The sequence below is a fragment of the Cyanistes caeruleus genome, chromosome 4 (assembly GCF_971803275.1).
Source record: "Cyanistes caeruleus chromosome 4, bCyaCae1.hap1.1, whole genome shotgun sequence".
In the NCBI taxonomy this organism is placed as follows: domain Eukaryota; kingdom Metazoa; phylum Chordata; class Aves; order Passeriformes; family Paridae; genus Cyanistes; species Cyanistes caeruleus.
Window position 1 is genome coordinate 81,807,649 of NC_141704.1, and position 21,465 is coordinate 81,829,113.

At 41.0% G+C, this 21,465-nt stretch overlaps 1 protein-coding gene across 50 annotated transcripts in view; it reads left to right on the forward strand.

The window, feature by feature from the left end:
• The window catches only part of MICAL3 (microtubule associated monooxygenase, calponin and LIM domain containing 3), a 172,032-nt gene that overhangs the window by 112,857 nt on the left and 37,710 nt on the right, over nucleotides 1–21,465 (forward strand). For 19 of the 50 annotated variants that reach the window (XM_086885954.1, XM_086885955.1, XM_086885966.1 and 16 more), the window contains 2 exons: nucleotides 13,743–13,938; nucleotides 16,578–16,813. In XM_086885954.1, the coding sequence (XP_086742080.1) occupies nucleotides 13,743–13,938; nucleotides 16,578–16,813 (432 nt within the window). Of the gene's footprint in view, nucleotides 1–13,742; nucleotides 13,939–16,577; nucleotides 16,814–17,958; nucleotides 18,049–21,098; nucleotides 21,237–21,465 lie in introns of all 50 variants that reach the window. The other 31 variants (XM_086885962.1, XM_086885970.1, XM_086885963.1 and 28 more) reach the window with 5 other exon arrangements.

Here is a 21,465-nt window from a genome sequence, read left to right on the forward strand (position 1 = left end):
AAGTGCTTGACTGTTCCCAGTCCATCATGTTCCTTTTCAGTGTTCTTATCAGGATTTGGGTGCTTTTGGCATAAAGGAAAGGAGAAGGCTAAGGATTGGTGATTTGAAGCCCAGAAAATTTGGAGTAGAAAAGACATGGTGGGAAGGTTATTTGTCCTTAAGAGCAAGAGATGAAGCTGACTTGATGGAGTTTCACTGAAACATCCTGAAAAATGTTTTGAGGATGGAGAAGGATATATACAAAATAGCAATGTGCTGAGTTTGTGCTGGCTGGATCCTGCTAAGAACACTTTTTCTTGGGAGTTACTGGGCTCCCAACTCCTCCTCTCTTTCTCTAGCTTTCAGACCTGTAGACTTGTGCCACTGGAATATTTGTTGTTTGTATGTGTATATTCTGAAGGGTGATATGAATTTTTCTGGGCACTTTTAGAGCTTCATGGAATGTTTTTGTGTCTTAGAAAAATAGCATTAAGTTGGTGTGAAACAGTTGGATTTTTTTTTTTAATTGCAGAAATAAAACATGTGGTTTTTTTGAAAAGTGGAATCTTAGTAATACTATTTTGAGATTGTTTCCCTCAGAGAAAAGGAGGGACTGTGCATAAAATAAGTTCAGTGACAGATAATGCTCAAGTGAGATGATTTAGTGCTCAGAAAGGCTTCATGTCTCCGCTGTATAGTCCCTTTGAAGACTTTGATTTATGCAGTTGTTTTTAACCTGTTTTTGTTTTGGGTGTGTGTGTCTCTGAATTATGTAACACGTGGTTTCCCTGTTGCTGTGAAATGGAGATTTTTTTTGTTCAACTGTGTGAAATGTTTAAGGGAATAAATTCCAAACCAACTTCAGGTTTCTGAGTTTTTCTTTGTCCTCCCCCTTGTCCCTCCACTGGTTCCAGGTGAGGGATGCTGCAGGGGATACAGAATTGGGGGACAGTGGAATGAATAGATCTAGCAAGTTCTAATACAACAGCCATTTGGGGAGCTCCATGGTCACTTCAAAGTACTACTTTTCAGGCTCTTTCTGTACTGTGGTGGTTTTTTAAAATGTTGCTGTTATGTTGTTGTTTGCTCTGAGTGCAGGGCACACATTGCACAGACAGCATGACCTGCTGAGGACCTCCTTGCTAGATATTCTACTGCCTTGGCAAAGCTGACTTTGGATAGATGTGCTCTCAGCATTGTGGATTCACAGAGTTTGGTGTCTTTAGGAGGTTGTTTTGTGTGGCCAGAGGTCTTTGTCATGCTGTGTGGACAAGGCAGTCACAGCCATGGGGGAGCAGGGACACGTAGTGTGACAGGTAAGAGTCCTGACAGGCTTTGCTTCCTCTGCTTGGTGTAGCTCTGCTGTGGAGCTGGGATGTTTTGGTGTGATGAAAAGACAGAAAATGAGTAAATCCTCAGCTCAGTAGCCAAATCCTGCATCTTGTGTTCTAGCTGGACTGTTGTCTTTTCTGAGGAGAACTGCACACAAGGAGGTGACCTGCCTTCCTCAAGAGCCTTTTCTGTGATGTTCTTACCATGACAAACAGACCTGGATCGTAGTTCTGAGCTGCATTTTCCTGCTCTCAAAAACACAGTGAATTACTCTACATTAGAGACTTGCTCTGTGTTTTTTCCTCACGTGCTTCTCCTGCTTCCTACTGCACCACCCGCAGCTAAAAGCTTGATTTAACAGATGATTTTTGAAAGTTCAATTGTGAATGCTTTTGCCCAGAGTAGTTACATTTAAATGGTAGGTCACAGAACTACAACCACAAACCAGTTCTGTTATATGTGTAATTTCCTTCTTTGGAGGGAGGTAATTGCTTTCTGCCTTCAAAATTGCCTGTAATTTTTCATTACTGTGTTAAGCAGTGCCAGTTTTGAGGTTAAGATGGGCCTTCAGTTCTGAGGAGCAGCCATGAGAAATCAGTGTAAAACTTCATATACTGCTGCATGAACTAGAAATGTCATTTTGATGAACCTCTCCAACAGCCTCCACTGTTCTGTATCAGGAAAGCTGTTGACTCTGCAGCTACTCTCCAGAAATCAAATGTTTGCTTCATGAATTAAAAAGAAAAAAAAAAAGAATAAAGGGTGAAGGGAGCTGCATTTCTCCCCATCAGAGTAGAAATCAGACATCCTTGCTGTACCAATATAGGAAGCCATGTTTTCAGCTAAAACTTGGAGTAACCAAGTGTAGCAGTGGTAGGAGAGATGACCCTCACCTCAGTTTTCCTTTTAAGTTACACAGACACCTCACACTTTGTGTTTCTGTGCCTGTGGTTCTTCTCTAGTGTCATGACTTCTGTTACAAGGATGAAAAAGTGTAAGAAAGATCTTCTAAAATACCAAGTGAATAAAAATTAATACAAATTAAAACAAGGGAGTTGTAGTTTTACCACCTGCTTGTGATCAGCAGCATAATTTATTAAGATATGCAGTTGGTGATGTATCTTAAAATGCAAGGAATAAGGGGAGAAAACCAAATTAAAAAACAAACAAAAACCCCAAACCAAAAATAACAAAACAAAAAGCCACAAAATCAAAACAAACAGAAATAATCTCAAGGGAAGGAGCAGATAATCCAGAGACAGCATCAAAGCTATTCTCCTGCTTCTTTGATGTGTATTTATGAAGGAAGGTGAATTAATTTCTGAGCTGATCCTGACAATGTAGAGTTTAACTTGGGCTTTCCAAACAAAGCTGGGCAGATGCTCTTTAAGGATGAGATGGCACTTCTGTGCCCTGTTTAGTTGCTTACATCTTCTCTTAAAAATGTATGTTTAGTCTGACATTTCTCATGTTTGCTGTCATCCCAGAAGGCCATGTTTGCTTTTTTAGGAAAATTTCATAATCCTCCTTTCTGCTGTTACAGACATTTATCTGATGATGGCTTGAGGGTAGAAGTGTTTAAAAATAGGATTTTTTTTTACCCAAGAGATATTTTGAATACTTCTAGACTGATGTGAAAACACATCAGAACTGATGTGTAAACTATTTTTAATCAGGAGTAAGTCTTTTGGAAGCTTTTTTCCTGGAACTGTGACAGATTTTTACTATAACTATCTACATATATAATTACAAAAATATTCTTAGTTTTAGGAAAAAAATCCACTAAGGTGTGAAGCTCTGGATTGCTTGGAATATTTGGTTGCTCTGTAAAATGTACACGAGAGTACCTGGTATAAATGTAGATTATAGAAAAGTGTGCAACAGAAAGAGGGAGCAGATGTTGAACATTTTTGGGGTATGTGGATCTTTTACTTGTGGCAAGTATTCCCCACTATATTTTCCTCTAACTGCCAACCTAAGATTTCAGCCTGTTCCATTTGCAGCACCTGATAATCTTGACATAAATGGTAGAAATTAGGTAAAAACATGTTTAGTATCTAAATATTATCTGAAATCCAGTGATTATGGAAATCTGTTGGACATTCTCTCAGAGATATAATGGTTCTTAGCTCAGTAGTTGAAAGAAGACAGCTGCTCACAGGTAGTGTTTTGAATCTGATCACAAATTGAACAGGAACCTGAAATCATTGCATTCCACATTTTAATTATACATGATAAAATTTCAGCCTTCTGATGGGTTGTTCTTTATTGATCAAAATATTGTCCATTATCCCACGTGGAACTAGAAGTACCAGTTTCTATAAAAAATAAGCAAAATTTTTACTGAAAGATTTTGAAAGAATGGTTTGGGTTGGAAGGGACCTTATAGATGGTTCAGTTTCCACCCCTTGCCCTCGACAGGGACACTTTCCACTAGACCAAGTGGGCCCAAGTCCTGTCCAGCCTGGCCTTGAACACCTCCAGGGATGGGGCATCCACATCTTTGGGCAATCTATTCTGGTGTTTCATCACCCTCACAGTAAAGAATTTCTTCCTGATATCCAATCTAAACCTACCCTTTTTCAGTGTAAAGCCATTCTCCAGTGTCTCACCACTCCATGCCCTTGTACAAAGTCCCTCCTCAGCGCTCCTGCTGGCTCTAAGGCCTCCACAGAGACTTCTCCAGGCTGAGCAACCTCAACTCCCTCAGCCTTTCCTCATAGGAGAAATGGTTCATCCCTCTAATCATCTTTGTGGCATCCTCTGGGCTTGTTCTGACAGATCCACATCCTTCTTACACTGGGACCCCCAGGGCTGGATGCAGGACTCAGGTGGGGTCTCAGAGGGGCACAATTCCCTCCTTCCCCTGCTGCCCACAGTGCTTTGGATGCAGCCCAGGGCATGTTTGGCTTTTTGGGGTGTGAGTGCACATTGACAGATCCACCAACACCCCAAGTCCTTCTCAAAACCCTCTCCTGCATCAGACACTTCTTCATCCTCCTAGTCCCTGCCTTTGCCTTCCGTGATTTGAGCCTGGAGCATTTGCCAGTGAAGATTCCACTGCTACTTTTAGGTGGAAATAGCCTTGGTTTGGCTTGGTGTGATTGGCACAGTGGGGATCACCTGTCTGATCCCTCACAGTGAAATGGGAGAGGCCTGCTATGTACAGGTGGCAAGAAATAAATGCCACAATGAGTAAATGATACAAAGTGTTATGTAGTAGATAAAATAGCTGAGGCTCTCTTTGTAACAACATCAAAGGGGTCACTCTTAGGATCATTACTGGACAATTAGTCTTAAATATTAATTTCTAAGTTACTTAACAAAAAAAGAATACTTCACTCAAAAAGTGGGAAACCTCATTAACCAAGGTCATGGTGATTTTAAAATCTAGTGTGGCCTTTTCTTTTTTTTCCCTTTTTCTCCCTGCCTCATCCCAGGGGGTTCTTTGAGGTACCATACCTTGAATAGCTTCCAGAACAAAATGTATGCCTGCAAAGTAATGCTATTTTATCCTCTTCAGAGCCTTCCCACACTCAGGTTCTTTCAGAGAATGGAAATGAGGCCAGGCAACATATGATAGAGCTGATCAAAATACCAGGGAGAGAGCTCTGACATCCTAGATGATATCAGCAAAATGAAGAATGACTGGCAATAGGTTACTGATTTGCCAATGCTCCTGAGTGATTAACAGGCTTAAAATCCCCAAATAATTGTATATCTAGTACTGGAAACCAGTACTAGAAACCGCTTTGGGCAGCAGCAAAAGCGAATTCTGTACAAACATAAAGGATTTTCCTGCCAGAAGAGATGTAATAAGGAATATTGAGCTTAGCAGTGTTCCCTGGGGCTTGGATTAGGTGACCTAATAGCTCCTTTCCCCTGATTCTCTTCTCCACCCACCAGTGACAACACTGGCCACTTTCCAGGAGTCAAAAATAGCCATACTCTGGATTATTCTATACCTCTGCTGTAAGGAAGGCAATTTTACTGTATTGTTAAACCACATACTGAACTCCTAACCTTCATTACATAATGCTGCTACTTCATGCATCTGCATATGGGGAACACTGTTCCTCAAACATAACTTACACTGTCAGTTAGATGAATTTCTATTTGATTCCAAGACATGAGTATAAATTACAGATGACCTTGATCTGTGATTCTAGCTAATTATATTCACTTCTGGTTGCTTCCACTAAAACCAGAGAAAGGTCAGGTCGATGCAATTGCCAGCTGTTTCTAAGCTCAGCCCTGGTGATGCAGTAAGCAACTGTTTTGTCAGTGTCTGTTTTGGGAATTCTAGAAGTCTGTTTTAACCAAAATAATGGGGAGAGTGGGGCAAAACCTTGCAACACTCATAAGACAAATGTGTGAAATTTTCAATTTCAGTCAGTCCTATTTATTTTCACTATTATGAAGAGAACAAGCTTCCACATTAATGGACAATATCTGAGAATGGAGAACTAATTCTAGCTGGACATTGTGGAATGTGTGGAGGAGGACTTACACCTTCCTTCATATGTTTGTTTCTGGGGTGTCTGTTTCAGAATCCCTTGAGTATTTTAGGTGTCAGCTGTTCCTATACATATTTATAGTGGTTTGGGGCAGGGAGGCTTTCTGCTCTCCATTGCTTAGGGAACCAGTAGATATCAGCATCTCACTGATTTTTGTTTCATGTGCTGTTGAATTAATGCTGGAAAACTTCTTGGCCAGCACTAAAAATGGTTCTTTGATAACTCAACTGGCTACTTCTTCCAGTAGAAAAAAATCAGAGGGTTTTTTGATTAAACACCTTTCTGTCTGTACACCTTAACCTCCCCATTTCTCTGTTTAGGTCCCCAGTTTTCTGGGGAGAATTTCTAGATGCTGGTGTGAAGATGGAGCCTGACGTGGTAACAGAGGTCTTGAGAATGTTGGTTGCTTGTCAATTTAAGGACAGCTTTATGGATCAGGTCCAGCCTAAGCCAGTTTGCCTTTACAATTCCCAAGAGTTTTGACTCAGTAGAATACATCTTTTGGAAAGCTTAGTTGCTATTTACTGTTAGGATTGGTACATGTGCATTACAGAAGAATTTCAGGAGGGCTGTCTTCACATTTTGAATGTTGTGCATGGATACTGAGTATCTTACTTGTGAATAGGCTTTGTTTTTCTTATCATCCTCTCCTCTTTGAATTCAGGCCTTTTATATTTAGCAGAATGTGTGATGGATCAAATGGGAAACATCAGAAAACTCAAGATGTGATGGCTTCATAGTACAGCTGAGTAATTCAGGCTTTCAGAGGGTTTGGGAATACCCTTGGGTAGTAAGAGAGAAAGTTGAGGCATTGTATCAAAATAACACTGACATTTAGTGACTGCTTGTCGTGGTTTAACATCAGCTGAGTACCACACAGCTGCCAGGAGCAGAACCAGAAAGAAAATAAAACTCATGTTTGAGATAAGAACAGTTTGATAATTGAAACAAAGTGAAATATACTACTACTAACAACAATAATAATTATAATGAAAATGAGAGGAATAACCTCAAAGAACAATGCACAATGCAGTTTGCTCCCCACCCTCTGACTGATTCCCAGCTAATCCCTGAGCAGCTATCAGTCCCTCCTGGCCAAGTCCCCCCAGTTTATGTTCTGGCCATGACATTCTGTGGATGGAATATCCCTTTGGCAATTTGAGGTCAGCTGCCCTGGCCATGCTCCCTCCCAGGTTTTTGTGCACCTGCTCACTGGCAGAGCATGAGATGCTGCAAAGTCTTTGACTCGGGGTAAGCACTGCTTAGCAACAGCCAAAACATCAGTGTGTTATCACACCAAACCTGAAACACAGCATGGTACCAGCTACTAGGAAGAAAATCAACTTTATCCCAGCCCAAACCAGGATACTATTAAGTATTTAAATACAAATAAATTTGTTCTTGTGTCTGTTTGAGGTGTTGCATTGCCCCTGTTGTCTTTGAGGATGCATTTATCCAAATTCAGGGCCTCCTACCAGGAAATGTGCAGTTCTGCAGTTTGTGATGTGAGGCTGGGCAAACAAGCACCAACAAGAATGCAGCAAGTCTGTTGGGCTCTTGCCAGGGGTCTCCTGGAGAAATTTCCTAAAAGAGAAGTGTAAAAGGGCAGATGAATCCAGATTTAAAACTTTGAACTTCTTACCAACCCTTAAAAAATCCATTTCATTTAAAACCATTCTGCAGGCAGTTTAGAATTGCCATGTGCATGGTCTATGTGTCTGTTGCTGTGCAGTACAGAAATTGTTAACAGTATCTAGATAAAAATTTTTGAGGGGATTAAGGAAAGGATTTCAGAAGAAATCAGTCGCAATTATTTAAATGAAATGTTTTAATTGACTTATTGTTTGAATGTGTGCAGCATTTAACAATGAGCCTCAATACCAAGATTTCCTTTCTCCTTGTGCACACAGTGCTGGGCACTTCCTTACATCAAAGTGCTTTTTTTTGTTGACTTGAAGTGAAGCTGAGAGTGAAGTGCTTGGTGCTGTGCATTCTGGATTCTGTTTTTGGCACTGCCACCAGACTATTGTGAGATTGCCTTGCTGGTATTTAATCTCTGTGTCTGGACTTGTGCAGTGCCTCTACAGTACTTACCTACTTCCAAAATAGGTTTGTTTAAGTGTGCTAGTACTTGTAAAGCTTTTTGAGGCCCTTGGATGAGAAGTGGGGCTGGAATACAAACAGGCAGTTAATGGAACTGAAGTGGGTGAGGGTGAAACTTCTAGGAAAAATCCTGAAACTCAATGTGACATGAACACAGATGAAAAATGAGAAGCTAAAAATACTGCTGGATCTTGTTTGCTGCCCTCTCTATACTTCAGTGATAATGTTTGCTGAATTGATAGCACACTTCAGAAAGCTTACCCCAAAATGTATTTCTTAGAAATTAATTGCAAGGGAATATGAAGACTTGTAGCATTTCAAACTCAGAGCTCACCACATGACTTTTAAACTCCCCTGGAAAAGTTCCCATTTTCCTTTGCAGCACTTGGTCACAGGCAATGTGTTCCTGTTTCTGTAGGCTTTGTTTTATCTGACACAGTTCTCAAACAACTGTGTGGAGATAGAAATAATTGAAGTGTTTGCAGAAGACAAGTGAAAACAAACAGGTACAGCATTTCACATTACCACAAAACCACAAGCTTTGGGAAATGGCATAATGAAGGTTTTCCTGAGAGTGTATTAATTCCTTCCCCCTTTTGCATTTGTTTCAAAGTAAACTCTTTAATTTGAATTTCCATAATTCCCCAAGGCCACAGCTGAGTCTATGCAAAATGCTGGACAAGAGATGACATGTACCTCAATCAGATATTAGGATAGCAAGCTAAGAAAAGCAAGTCTGGAGGTACTGCATGATTACTGAAAAACAGCTTCTAGTAAAATAGACAGGTATTTTTTTTTTTCCTTTTGGGAAGAATTCATTGTTCCCAGATTCCCAGCTCTCTCCTGCATCTTCAGCATTGGAATTGTTGTGTCAAGGAGGAACCTGGGCAGGATTTCATCGAGCCCACGTGAATAATGCATAGATTTTACAGAGCAAGGTAATACTGGAAGTGAATTGAGATGGGATCCTCTCTCAAGAGGAGCTCCCCAAACCTTCCAGGAATTGCCAGAATTGCTGGAATAGGTCACACTCATGCAGGCAAGGAGCAGTTCTGTTTGGAATGTTATCTCTGATCAGACACTTATCATTTCAGGAGGCAAGCTCTGTCAAAGCTGAGATAAATAAAGGCCTCTGGCAGCTTTTATGCACCAGCTTAGCAGCCTGTCCTGTTAAGAAAAACAGCTCCCTTCAGATGATCTATGTAATGTTCATGGCCCACTGACTTTTCCAAAGTAAAGAATCAGATTTTAAAATGTATCCTATTTTGGATGTTGTTGTGAGTTTTCAGCTGATCAGTTGATTGTTCAAGAAGCTACACTTGGCTTTGAGGTAGCTCCCCTCTCTGGGTAGTAACACAACTTTTCTTCCTGGCAAATGCAGCCACATCAGCCCTTTTTCTCACTTGGGAGTGCTTGCTGACTTTTGTCTCTGATGCAGTGACCAAGTAGAAGGTCAGGTACTGGCTGAGTGCACTCTGCAGCTGTCCCCTGCCAGCAAGCTACAAAACAGCCTGGGAAATGCAGGGTATTGGTTGGAGAGAGGCAGCTTTCCCCTCCAGAAGAGCTGTAGGTTTACAAGAACTGCATTGGAATGGAGTTTGCCCATGCATTTGGCATAATTCATATATATATATGAGGGAGAAATTAGTAGGTGGTAGATGGCAAGCTTCAAAATTCCTCAGTCTTATTTATATTTTTATTGTTGTATTTTTATGTTTTGAGGGTTTTTTTTAATTCTGACTTCAAATTAGTTGGTGTGAACTTTAGAGTATAAAATGAGGAAATTGTCCATCATCTGAACACTTCAGTGATACCTGTATCTCACTCTTTTATCCCTTGTATAAGTGAAGTGCAGTGCTTTTCCTTCTGACACTGGATGGCTTCATGGTGCAGAGAGTTGGCTGTCAGTATAATTTCCCTTGTTTCATATTTGGTAAGGAGTTGGGCAGTGGCTCTGCAGGCAGCCAGATTGGCTAAATGCATGGCATCTTTTAGAAACAAAACTAACACATGTAGCAGACTAAATAGTCTGTGTAGTGCAAATTCCTAGAAATCCCATGTTTAACTGGTAGTCAGTGGAGTTTCTGTGTCATATTCTCTGATGCAGAGATGTTTTCTTGGCGGAGTGGAGTGGAGGGATGTGACCACTTTTGCATCTCAAGTGTACAGATAAATAAATTAATAAGAGAAAGCACTGGGAATGCCCTTCCTACTTTGAGATTTCAAGGCATGGAGTGCTTGTCAAGCTCACAGGACATCCTGGCTTGACCACATCTTTTTGCATTCACTCCCAAATTTGCCCTAAACCAGGACAAATAGAGACTGATTTTCCATCTTGTAAGATTTTTAACATAGTTGCATTGAGTCACTCCCACTTGAAGTTTGTGCTGTGATAGGATTTGTTTGATTCTCTGTGTACCAGTTACACTGGGTTTTTTTGATGATTTTTGGTTAGAAAAACTCACCTGAAGGATCACATATGCTCATAAAATACATATGAACAGATGTCAGCTTGATTTTCAGTCCTTCTCTATGCTACAGGGGTTGCTGCCAATCTTTCTCCCAACACTAGATATTGGAGTATTGAAACAGCCTTTTTTTTAAAGAACTCTACTCCATTTAATTATATGGAAATTGTTTGTTTGGGGCTTTTTTGTTTGTTTGTTTTGTTTGATTTTTTTTTTTCTTTGAGAAAGCTGACAAAAAGCCCCTAAGATAGTTACAAAACAAAAGGAGTGAAATAATATATCAGATGGATAAAAGTTCTTGTTCTTTGGTTTTCAGAATTCTTTTTCTTGTGAACTTTGCAGCTATGTCAGGGTTTGCATCAGAAGAGAATAAGTTAAAAACAGCTTGTGGAAAGACATTCCTATTAAAGTAGCTGAGCCTTGCTGATGGCTCTGTGTAAAAAGAGTTCTGAGTCGTACAAAACCTTTTTTTTAAATCATTATTTTAGTATATTCCTTGTTTGTTCCCCCTGACCTTGGTGTTAAGCAGAGCCCTGTGGTGTTTTTTACTGTCAGCCAAAGTAGTAGAGCAAAATTTGAGGTCAGTTCCCCTGTTAATGTGAGCTCAGGGTTGGGTAATGCAGCACAAATTGCAAAGATAGATTTGGCAGAGTTGGTATCACCATCAAGAGAGAGAATGAAATGAAATGTGAATCCCAGAGAAAAAGGCAGATGAATTCCACTAAACTCTGCAAATCAAAGCACAACAGAAGGCTTAGCAGCAGGAAATGGTGCAGACCACAGCATCCCTGGAAATGCAAGGTGGTGTTGCCACCTGAGCAAGTTTATTTGTTTATACCATGAAGAAGCTCTGTAGTTCCAGCTAAAGGCATGGCAGCCACTTGTCCACAATGTGGAAAGGTTAAAACATATTTGGGAAGAGAGAATAACACTTCTGGCAGTTTATCTTTGAAGGGGGGGGATTGGAAATAGGTGCCAGTAATTATGTAAAGACCTGTGTAATTTGGTGTGAAATATGAAGGTGGTACTGAGTGAGTAACTGTCCTGAAAAAAAAACTGTTAGGAATAAAGTGAGAAACTACAAAGGATGAAGAAAGGAAACAGACGCTGTTTTGGACAATAAAATGTGTGAGGATATAGTAAATGTTGCCAAAGCTCATGCTGGGTTAGACTTTGCAAAGGAGAGCAAAGCAAAGAGTTCTATTTCTTAAGCATTTAAGTAAAAGCATGGTAAAGGGAAAGCAGAAGTGTGTTCATAGTGAAGATGGAGCCAAAATAAAATAGAATTTTATGTATAGTCAATCAGACATGGGAGCAAAAGAGTCAGTGTGTAGCAAGATTGGGAAATTAAGACTAATACAATGAAGCAAATAGTCTTTGTCTCAGAAGAGTGGGAGAAGTGTAAAAATGAAATTGTGAGCTTGGTGGTAACAATTTGTGATTAAATCAAGCTGTCTTGATGTACTTTGTCTCATTCAGGAAATGCTATGTGACCACTGGTCACAAGTATGTCCTGCAGATAAAAAACTAAAAATGAAATAAATAAAAAACTTTAAAAAGTGATCTGAACAAGTACATATCAGTTAAACAGTAGGTTTAACACCTTCTTTTAAGGAATAACTAAAACCTGCTTGTTCTGCAAGGGAAGTCCTTTGACCTCATGCAGGTAAGTGCTATAAAATGTGGCATGGGTTCATCAGAGACTGTGCTGGACTGGCTTTTATTGACACCTGATACCTCCATGAGAGAAATTATAGTGCATTTGAACAGTCTGGACTTGAGTAAAGCACAGGAATGCTGACACATGGACATTATTGTCATGTAATAACAATTATTATTGTTAATTAACAACAATACATGAAGTGCATACATGGAGTGTGAGTAGTTAAGCTGGCCTAAATTAGAAATGAGAGGTTTTCTTAAAGGAGGAAATAATGAGGTTGGATGTCACCTACAGATTGTGTAGTGTCCCAAAAAGTGATCTCTGGGGACTGATCTTTGTAATACTGTCACTAAAGTTACCAGCCCAAAACCAAAAAAAAACAACCTAAAAAATCCAAATAATAATAATAATAATAAAAAAAAAAAAAAAAGGAAAAAAATCTGCTAATGAAATTCAGTGCTAAGGCAACATTTCAAACCCTCATCAATGCAGAGGAGGACAGGCACGTCATTCACTAAGAGCTGCAAAATGTTGCCAACTGTTAGATTAAACTTAGCAACTTAATAGTGGAAAGTACCAGGTCATGCACTAAGAAGATGCTGAGAATTTTTGCTACCAACAAAGTGCTTACCAGTTGAAAGCAAAGAAGGGAAAAGATTTAAACATCATAAAAGCCACCAGTATTATGTGGTGTATAAATAGGCAGGTGTGTTCTCAGCATGTATCAGATGAGAGATTTGTGTGTTACATTGATAAAGGCCTCATCTGGAAAGCCACGTTCACTTTTAATCACCCAGGTTCTGGAAAGATTAATCCAAACTGGAACAGGTGCAGAGCCCATGGGAATGATCAGTGCACTGAAGAGCTTATCTTCAGTGAGAAGAAGGCCTGGCTTGTTTAGCAAAACAAAACAAAAGGATGGAAATATTGGGCTCTGTGAATAGTAAATTGTGTAAGGGGTCAACAGCTAAAACAGCTTTCAAGCTAAAATATTGCAATTTTAAAAAATAAGTGGATGAAAGCAGGGTAAAATAAAATTCATTGGGTGTTACAGTGAATGAAGCTTCTCATTACTTTTCTACAACTGTCTGGTTCACATATCCCTGCAATTTTTGGGGATTTCTGGGCTTTTTGCTTGCAGATGTCTCTCTGAGATTTGTCCCTGTGATTCGTTACAAATTCTGATTAAAAAGCAAATCGATTCAAGTCTATTAAAAGTTTTGAAACTTGGCCTTTTTCATTCCTTCCCTCATCTTTAAGTAGTAACAATATTGTTTTGCTCCTGAACTCTGTAGATTTCCCTTGGCTGGTGCCAGTTTTAACTCACAGCAGTTATCCCAGAGCGTTCCTGCTGTGTCTCACATAATACATCCAGCCTGTGCCTAGGCCTTCCCACAGAGACTTCATTGCATCTCTAGTTTTTGCAGCTAAAATGGCCCTGTTTCCTCTCTCAGCTAGGACATTTAACATTCTTTTTAGCATCTATTAGCCAAAACCACTAAGCTTCCCTTTTGCAGTCTGGCTTCCCAGTAGTGGCGAACAGGAAAATGACGTAAGGTATTCTCTCGCTTTATTTACCTCCCTCTGCCTCGTGCCCCTTTTCTCCCATCTGCTCAATTTTCTTAAAAACGTGAATTTCTGACTGTTGCATTTGTTGTTTGTTGCCTGGCTTGTTCTCAGGTTCCAGTGTGAACGGGCTGGAGGAGCCCAGCCTGGCCAAGCGGCTGCGGGGCACTCCCGAGCGCATCGAGCTGGAGAATTACCGGCTGTCCCTGCAGCGCGAGGAGGAGCTGGAGGAGGTCCCCGAGGAGACGCTGGCAGAGCACAACCTCAGCAGCGTGCTGGACAAAGGGACAGAGGAGGATGTGCCCAGCAGGTCAGCACACACTGCCCACCAGCTTTTTCTACACCCATTCCATCAGACTTTGCCTGCCTTTCTATTCTTTTTAACTGTTGGCATTGTCCTTTCTAAAGTTTTTGAAACACGGAGACATTTCATCGTGTAGTTTCTGTTCTAGGAGGCAGAGGAGATGGGGAACTCTTTGTTTCCTCCATGTCTTATGAAGGATGGGTTGGGCTTTCAGGGTTCACTGAGGTGATGGAAATCAGGCAGAGACCTCACATTTTGGTGCACAGCTTCGCATCACACACACACACACTGCAAAGAAAGTTTACAGGAAACAGTATTCAAAGTATATTCTTTCAAAAGAGAGCTAATCTTATTTAAGTTTCAATAAGAAAAAAGATTAATTTAGCAACTAAACCCAGACTGCACAGGAGTCTGAGGTGTGGGAAACCACTTGCATGGCTTATTCATTGCTTTTAAGTTGCTGTAGCCCTCAGTGTGCCATCTCCAGTTTTGGTGTCGTGTCCTGCTTGCTGTAGAGGTCTGTATGGCAAGGGAAGAGAAGAGATTCAATGCCACAGTTTAGGTTTCAGTTCCTTTCCTCAGCACTAAATCTGTGTACATACACGTTTTTCTAATGAGATACTCAACTGCTTATGTAAATTCTGTAGAGCAGCCTACCTTGGTCCTTGATTTCTGATTTATAGGAAAATACAATTTCAGCTGTCGAATCAATTCCTATGGCACAGGGTTTCTATGCTGAAAGGAATGCTCACTATACCACACCATCTCTCACTGCTGTCTTTCAGCTTCTCATTTCTCAGCATTCAAAGGTCAAACAAAAGCCAAGTGATAAATAAAAGCCAAAGAAGGTAAAGTGAGCTGTGTGGTGAAGAATTTGTGTCGTCACTCCTCCATGCGATAAGCCGGCTGGTGGAAGAGCAGCAGCTCATCCCATCCAGCACCCATGGCAACAATTTGAACAGCAGTAAACCTTATTGACAGCACACCAAGCCCCCAGCATGCAGCACCTGTCAGGTTTATTTCCATGCTAAAGGGTGGGACAGTAAATCAGGGAGAAGGGGAACATCAGTTTTTATCTCTGTGACAGTATCTGTATAAAGCCTTTGGAATATGCTCAGGCCTCCATGCACCAAGCCCATGGCTTGCCAACAGTGTTTGTATTCAGTATTTCACATGTGAAAAGCAGGCAGTGTGTTAAAAATAACTATTGAGTTTATGCTGTGAAAAAGCAGCTTGTAATTTGAGCAAAATAATGTTATTTGTATGCAGACCAGTCAGGAGAATTTAAGAGCCTATGGACAAAAGTGTGTGACAATCAGAGCATGAACAAAGTGTTTTCCTTATTAGATTTGCTATCAAAAATAGCCTCTCAGACAAGTAGATGAATAAAATTATGTAAATATGATGCTACAACTGTACAATTTGTATTTTATAGACCTACATGAAGTGTAAACTTCATTACTTTCAACTTGTTGATTTTCCCTTTCATTGTCCACGTGGAATGGGTTCTACCAAAGGCCAATGATGTGGGCATAAGGAAACAGAAATACTATTCCCAGATTTTTCACCCAAACTTTCATTATTCTCAGTTTTCTCCTTCAGTCAGATGAATTGGGCCTTTGAAGATTTATAGTGGAATCATCCAACAGTTGCTCTAATTAATGCAGTTCTGTTATGACAGTGGTCCATTAAGGTAAATCAAAGCTAGAACACCTTTTCACCCTGCAGAGAAGATCTGTTTTGTGGTCCTCACTCATTTTCCAGTGACAAATGCAAACATCTCTCTCCTCAGTCCCTCTAGGTAGTCTGGCAAGTAAGTGAGCTAGATTAAATGTCACTGGCTAAGTGGTTACATTTCCTGCCCCTGCTGCATATGCTGAGGAACTGTTAGATTAAACTGAGGTGATTTCTGAAAGGCACTAATGATTTATGGCTTTGCATGGTTTAGACTTTGCTGTGGGAATAATAATCTCATTATTGGAATTATCTTTGCACTGATTCCTACAGTTTCTTGCCACCATGTACACTGTGTGCTTAATTGGATACATATTTCTGTGATGCAGAAAAGTGAGACATCTTTGGGTTTTTTTTCCTCCATCTCTCCTTAGTTCATATGCTGTATCCTTTGCCTGATGTATTTTGTATTCTTTCTACTCCCAAAGATTTCTCTGGTTCACAGAAGCAAGTGCCAAAATCATCTTAGGTATTTTAGCAGTAGCTTCTATATCAAAAGACGTGGCCTTCTACATTCTGATCCTGTAAAGAACTTCTGCACCCATTTATCAAGAGCAATGTGATATGAGGAAAATTGTTTCTTTCTGTTGTATTCAATTGTCTTGAAATGTAACAATAAATGCTGCAGAAATATTTGGACTTGGCTTCACAGGCATTTTTCTGCTGCCTCACCTTCTTTGAAAGCAGCAGGGCAAGGACCATACTGCAGCCCACAGGTGATGCTGTCACTAAAAGGCCTATGAAAGGTTGAAAGCTGAAAATCAGTGTTATCAGGTTTATGTGTGTAAAAATGACTTGTTAATGATCTAAGACTGATCAAGAAAACATTGACTTCATAATCTTTAATATTATAATTTAGTATTAGCAATATAATATTTTATTTTTATTTTTTTTTTCCTAAAACCTTACAGTAGTTCAGAATCTGAGATGGAGGAGGAAGATGAGGAGGAGGATGATGAACTACTGCTGCCTCAGCAGCCCCCTTCAGACTTGGGTGGTGTTCCATGGAAAGAAGCCGTGCGTATCCATGCCCTCCTGAAGGGAAAGAGTGAAGAAGAGATTGAGGCTGAGCAAAATCATGAGATTGAGTACAAATATGATGATGAAGAGGAATACGAAGAGGAAGAAGATGAAGAGTCAAGTGAAGGTTAGCTTGGTTTGTCCTTTTTTTCTGCTTTTTGTCCTTTCTTTCTGCTGACTAGCAGGGGAAAATGAGTTAAGTATTTGCCATGCAGAATAAGAAAGATTTGCCTTGGAAAACTTTATTCCTTCTTTCACTTCTTAGTTGCTCTGATTTTTGAGGGAGTTATTTTTGAGGAGAGCTTGAGGTGGTTCATTCTGGATACTGAAGGACTTTGCCCACAGGACAGTTTAGAGTACTAGTACTAACACATTATGGTTCCCATACACCATGCCAACATGTCAATTCACAGCCTTTTGCTGCTGTATTGGCTTATGGTTGGGTTTTGTTATTATTTGGAGTTAGATTTGAATGTGCCCTTTGCTCTCTGACAGCAGGAGCTGGAAGAATTGTTGCTGCAGTGTTTTCAGTTTTAGAGTGCCTCACTAAGGGGTAGTGCCCTGTCACTGTCAGCAGGGCATTCCACAAGAAGGTGCTTGTAGCTCTACCAAGTTAAAAGATGGCCTTGAGGAGTAAGGGAGTTCAGATTCCCATTTTAACTTTGAAAGCTTTGAAAGATTTCTATGGAAAACCTTAGGGAAAGACTCCTTCCCCTGTGTTTGTCTCAGTCATCAAAATGCAAAGTTTGTGCTCAGAATAGACATGTTTCCAGTGTTTCACCACCATGCCAAATTTCTCACTGCTCTTGTCTTTGTCTTTATACTCACATTTCCTTTTTGAGGAGACTTGTAGACTCCAAAGAGCTTTTTCGTAAAGGTCTTTGGCTGCCTACTGCGAGCAGAGGTCCAGTTTTTTGCGTCTCAGTGGCAGTGTCGTTGATGAGCTCAGCAGGCTCCTTGGCTGCTTTCTCAATATAGGAGCTGAGTGTCCAAAGTCTGTGGAAATCAAGACTTCTTTATAAGTATGGTAACATGCATGTTGTGTGTTCAGTCTGCTGAGCAGTGGCGTTCTTGGACGGATGTTGTTTCATTCGAGCAGTTTTCCTGTCAGGCGCTTGGAACGGAGCGGGAGCGCAGGGAGTTGCAGCATTTCCAGGCAGTCTCTCTTTCTGATCCTGTCCTCTCTCTTTCTCTCTTTCCCTCTCTCCATGGCTTGTGTGTGCACACGCGTGTCTGGTGTTAAATGTGGATGTGTGCTTCCCTCTGCTGTAGAGGGGGAGTATAACCCTTGGGAGAGAGAGCTGCAGCAAGGCCTCTGGCTTCAACATCTCTCAGACGAAGAGGACTCGGGTACACCTAAAGGTACCCCTACACTATCCCCACTTCCACTTCCCCACAGGAGCTGGGAAGGTATTAAAGAGCAGGTCCCACATGAAGAATTTCTGTGTTTTATTTAATTGTGTTACCAGCTCCCTCAAAACTGGTTCATTGGTTCGAGTGCCATAAATCAGATTTGTCATTGCCACTGGTTTTAGGGAGGTGATAAAGCTGCTGAGTACCTCAGGATTTCTAGAAAACCTGGACAATTTACTACTGTAATTTGCATGAATGGTGACTTCCAGGTTATAAGGAATATCAGATTTGTTTTATACTTGCAGACTTGTTGCACCTGTGCATTATCTCAGACACATGGGACACATGAGAAGTACTGCCTTTAGACTGCTTGTGTCAGCAAATTTGCTTTTCTTGTTGTCCTCTGTGTGTGTCTGTCTGTGGGGAGAGTCTGGAAGGAAACTAATCAAGCTACAGCAATCCCTCAAGATTCTTCAAACAGTTACATAACAGCAATAAAATTAATCAGACATTCAAATCTAACTGGTTGCATGATTTTCCATGATGCATTCTCCTGCAGTTTATTTTTGATAGTTGGTTTTTTGGTAACACTTGGTCCCAATAGCTTGTTAATCTCTTTTTCCCTCATTGTGGTTCATTAGAACCAGAATATATAAGAGGAAAATCCAAGTACCTTCCTGCATGTAAGGGGAGGCATATGCAGTTGTCAAACTGCATATTTTACAGTTTATGTTTGCAATAACAGTAGCTTGGCTTCTGACTTTTTTTTTTTTTTTTCCCAAGAGAAAAAAAAAGGAAGAAACATATTTTTTTTTTGCCATTTAACTTTTCTGTGATAAGAATGAGAAGTATTAGTAAGGTGGCTGAAGGGCATACATGAAGAAGTTCCTCCTGTTGCAGTTGCTAGGGTGCTTCAGACCTGACTCTGGAGTTGGTTTGCAGGTGGCTCCTCACTCCAGTAAAGTGCAAACATTGAACCAATAAAGTGAAAACACTGGGCCTGCCCACAGCTTATAAAGTGCTAGTGGGTGCTATGGTGGGAATGGAGGAAAGCTGCCATTCCAAATCTAAGTGCAATTAATGTTCCTGCAAAGCTTAGCAGGCAGTCCTGAGGAAAGGCCGTGCTAGGTGTTGTTTGAAATTCTCAAGCACTTAGACATTAAAGAAGTGTTAGGTTTGCCTCTAAGCCAAGCAGCAGCCTTTGATGTCTGGCTGTGCTGCTCATTATTTATTGCAAGAGGTGAGAGGGACAGGACAGGCTCAGGCCTCAGTCCAGAGGCTTGTGGAGAAACTAAATGTTAGAGTGGCCTAAATCCCAGAGCAATCCACTTTCAAACATGCAGATCATGTGGGACCTGCTCTTTCCGAGCCTTGCTGAGTGACTCTGTTCTTCTCAGCCATTGCTGGCAAACCTAAACCTTTTAACCCAAAAGTCTGTGTGGCGATGCAAACGCTAACTCTACTGATCCTGGGGCCTGCATGCGAGTGCTTTGGTTCGGAGTGGGAACAGCCCAGGATCCAGGATGGCCACTGCCTCTGGTAGCCCATGTGGTTGTGCTGAGTGATATAAAAACTCTCTGCTGAGGCCACAGAGACATAAAGCTGTGGAATACTTGGCTACATTGTGAATCCTGCTCTGCATTTGAGTTTGTGCCTCTGAGCCCGTTTCCCTTTAATGAGCATCTGCTGATTCTGTCCTTCCTGCAGTTCCTTCTGCCTGTTTCTTCTGCAGTTTTAATGCCAAATCTCACACATAGTCATTCCTGAGACGGAAATCCCAAACACTTTGTCATGTCTGGGGAAGACATGGCTGGGAGAGAGGAACTTGTTAAAATGAGACAGCAGGAAATAATGAATGCAAGCTCTAAATGCTGCTAATGTGTCTTGTTTCCTTCAAACACTAGAGCACCATATGAAAATCTAACTGCTTTTGAGGTTCTAAACTGCTGCAACAGTGCTTTGCCCTACTCAGTGGTAATCCAGTTGTTGTGAAAATTGACTTCATACTTTATAAACTAAGTGGGCATTTTCCTTCCAGGCTGAGACATTTGCTTTTGAAGACCACTCCTGCAGACAATGCATAGGTGAACACTTTCAGAACCAGTTATTTTGTTATGGATAAGTGAAGCCTGGGTTACAGAACCAGAGCTGACAGCAATAGAGACAGGGTCTATAAATTTAATACCTCAGAGTAAGTGCTCCCAAGGCAGGTGTTGTGCAGAAGTTAAACAAGCTCATCAGTTGATTTAGGTGCCCATTGTTCTCTTTGACATTCCATAAGTAGCTGAGCTTTGTGTAGGCAGGTAATTGAGGAGTAAAGCAATTCCTCTTAAACAGAATAATTTGTGTGACAGGAATTCCCTTCTGGGGAGCTGTTAAGTCACAACCAAAATTCTGGTATCTTTCAGAAAAAAATTCTCCCTTTGAACAAGTCAGTACAAAAGAGCCAGGAGTAAACAAAGCGGTGTTTTAGGTGCTAAAATTAGCATGTGCCCATGTGTGCATACACACGTGAAACACTCAGATCCATCATATTATTAAGAATAGACTAGAAAGAAGTGCCTAACCCAATAGCAGAGAATGAAAAACCTTTTGTCTTGTTGCATCAATCAGATGGAGATTGTCCCTCACCTTTACCAGCAAGACACCTTTGGCAATAATCACAACGAATAGGCTGAAGGAGCTGGAAATTTCTGCTCAGTTGGTATTTACATACCACATGCTGTTGGACAGCCAGAGAACATCTTTCATTTCAGTGGAGCTTCTTGCAGTAGGCACGATGTCTAATGATGTTTTTAATAGCATCCCTCTGCCCTTGGAATGGCGTTACTCGGCTTGGATGGGAGGCGTGAGGAGCGCTGTGATGGTGTACGCGTGCGCACACGGTGCTGAGCTTTTTCTGTCTGTCTTGCAAACTGATCTTAGCCAATAATATTTTCTTTTCTTATTTCCTTTCCTATGATGTGCTACCTTTCCTTTCCACTGTTTTCCCATCTTTTCCTCCCTGCCCTTCATACACCCTGCCTACAACCTGTTATGCCGTGCCCTCCTCCTGCTAGCTGGAAACCTTAGGCTGCAGCAGATTGTAAATCCGGTGGATCCTCTGGAGATCCTGGCAGATGTGCACTGGACACACATCCGTGAGAGAGAGGAGGAGGAAAAAATGGTCTCAGCCTCAAAGTCCTCCACCTCCAGAGGTAATCTCCCCCAAGCCCCACACCATCGGTTCTTGGATCACAGTTGCAGCTGTTTAACTCTGTTGCTTCTGCGCCCTTCAAGAGCAGTGACTTCAGCAGGGGCAGCAGTGATTGAAAGGAACTGCTCTCAAATTGCACTGAAATTACACTTGGTTAAATGTTTTGCTTTTCAGGTCAGTGTCTGTTTAAAGTTGCTGCTTTCTCAGCTCCGTGACAGTGTGACTTCTGA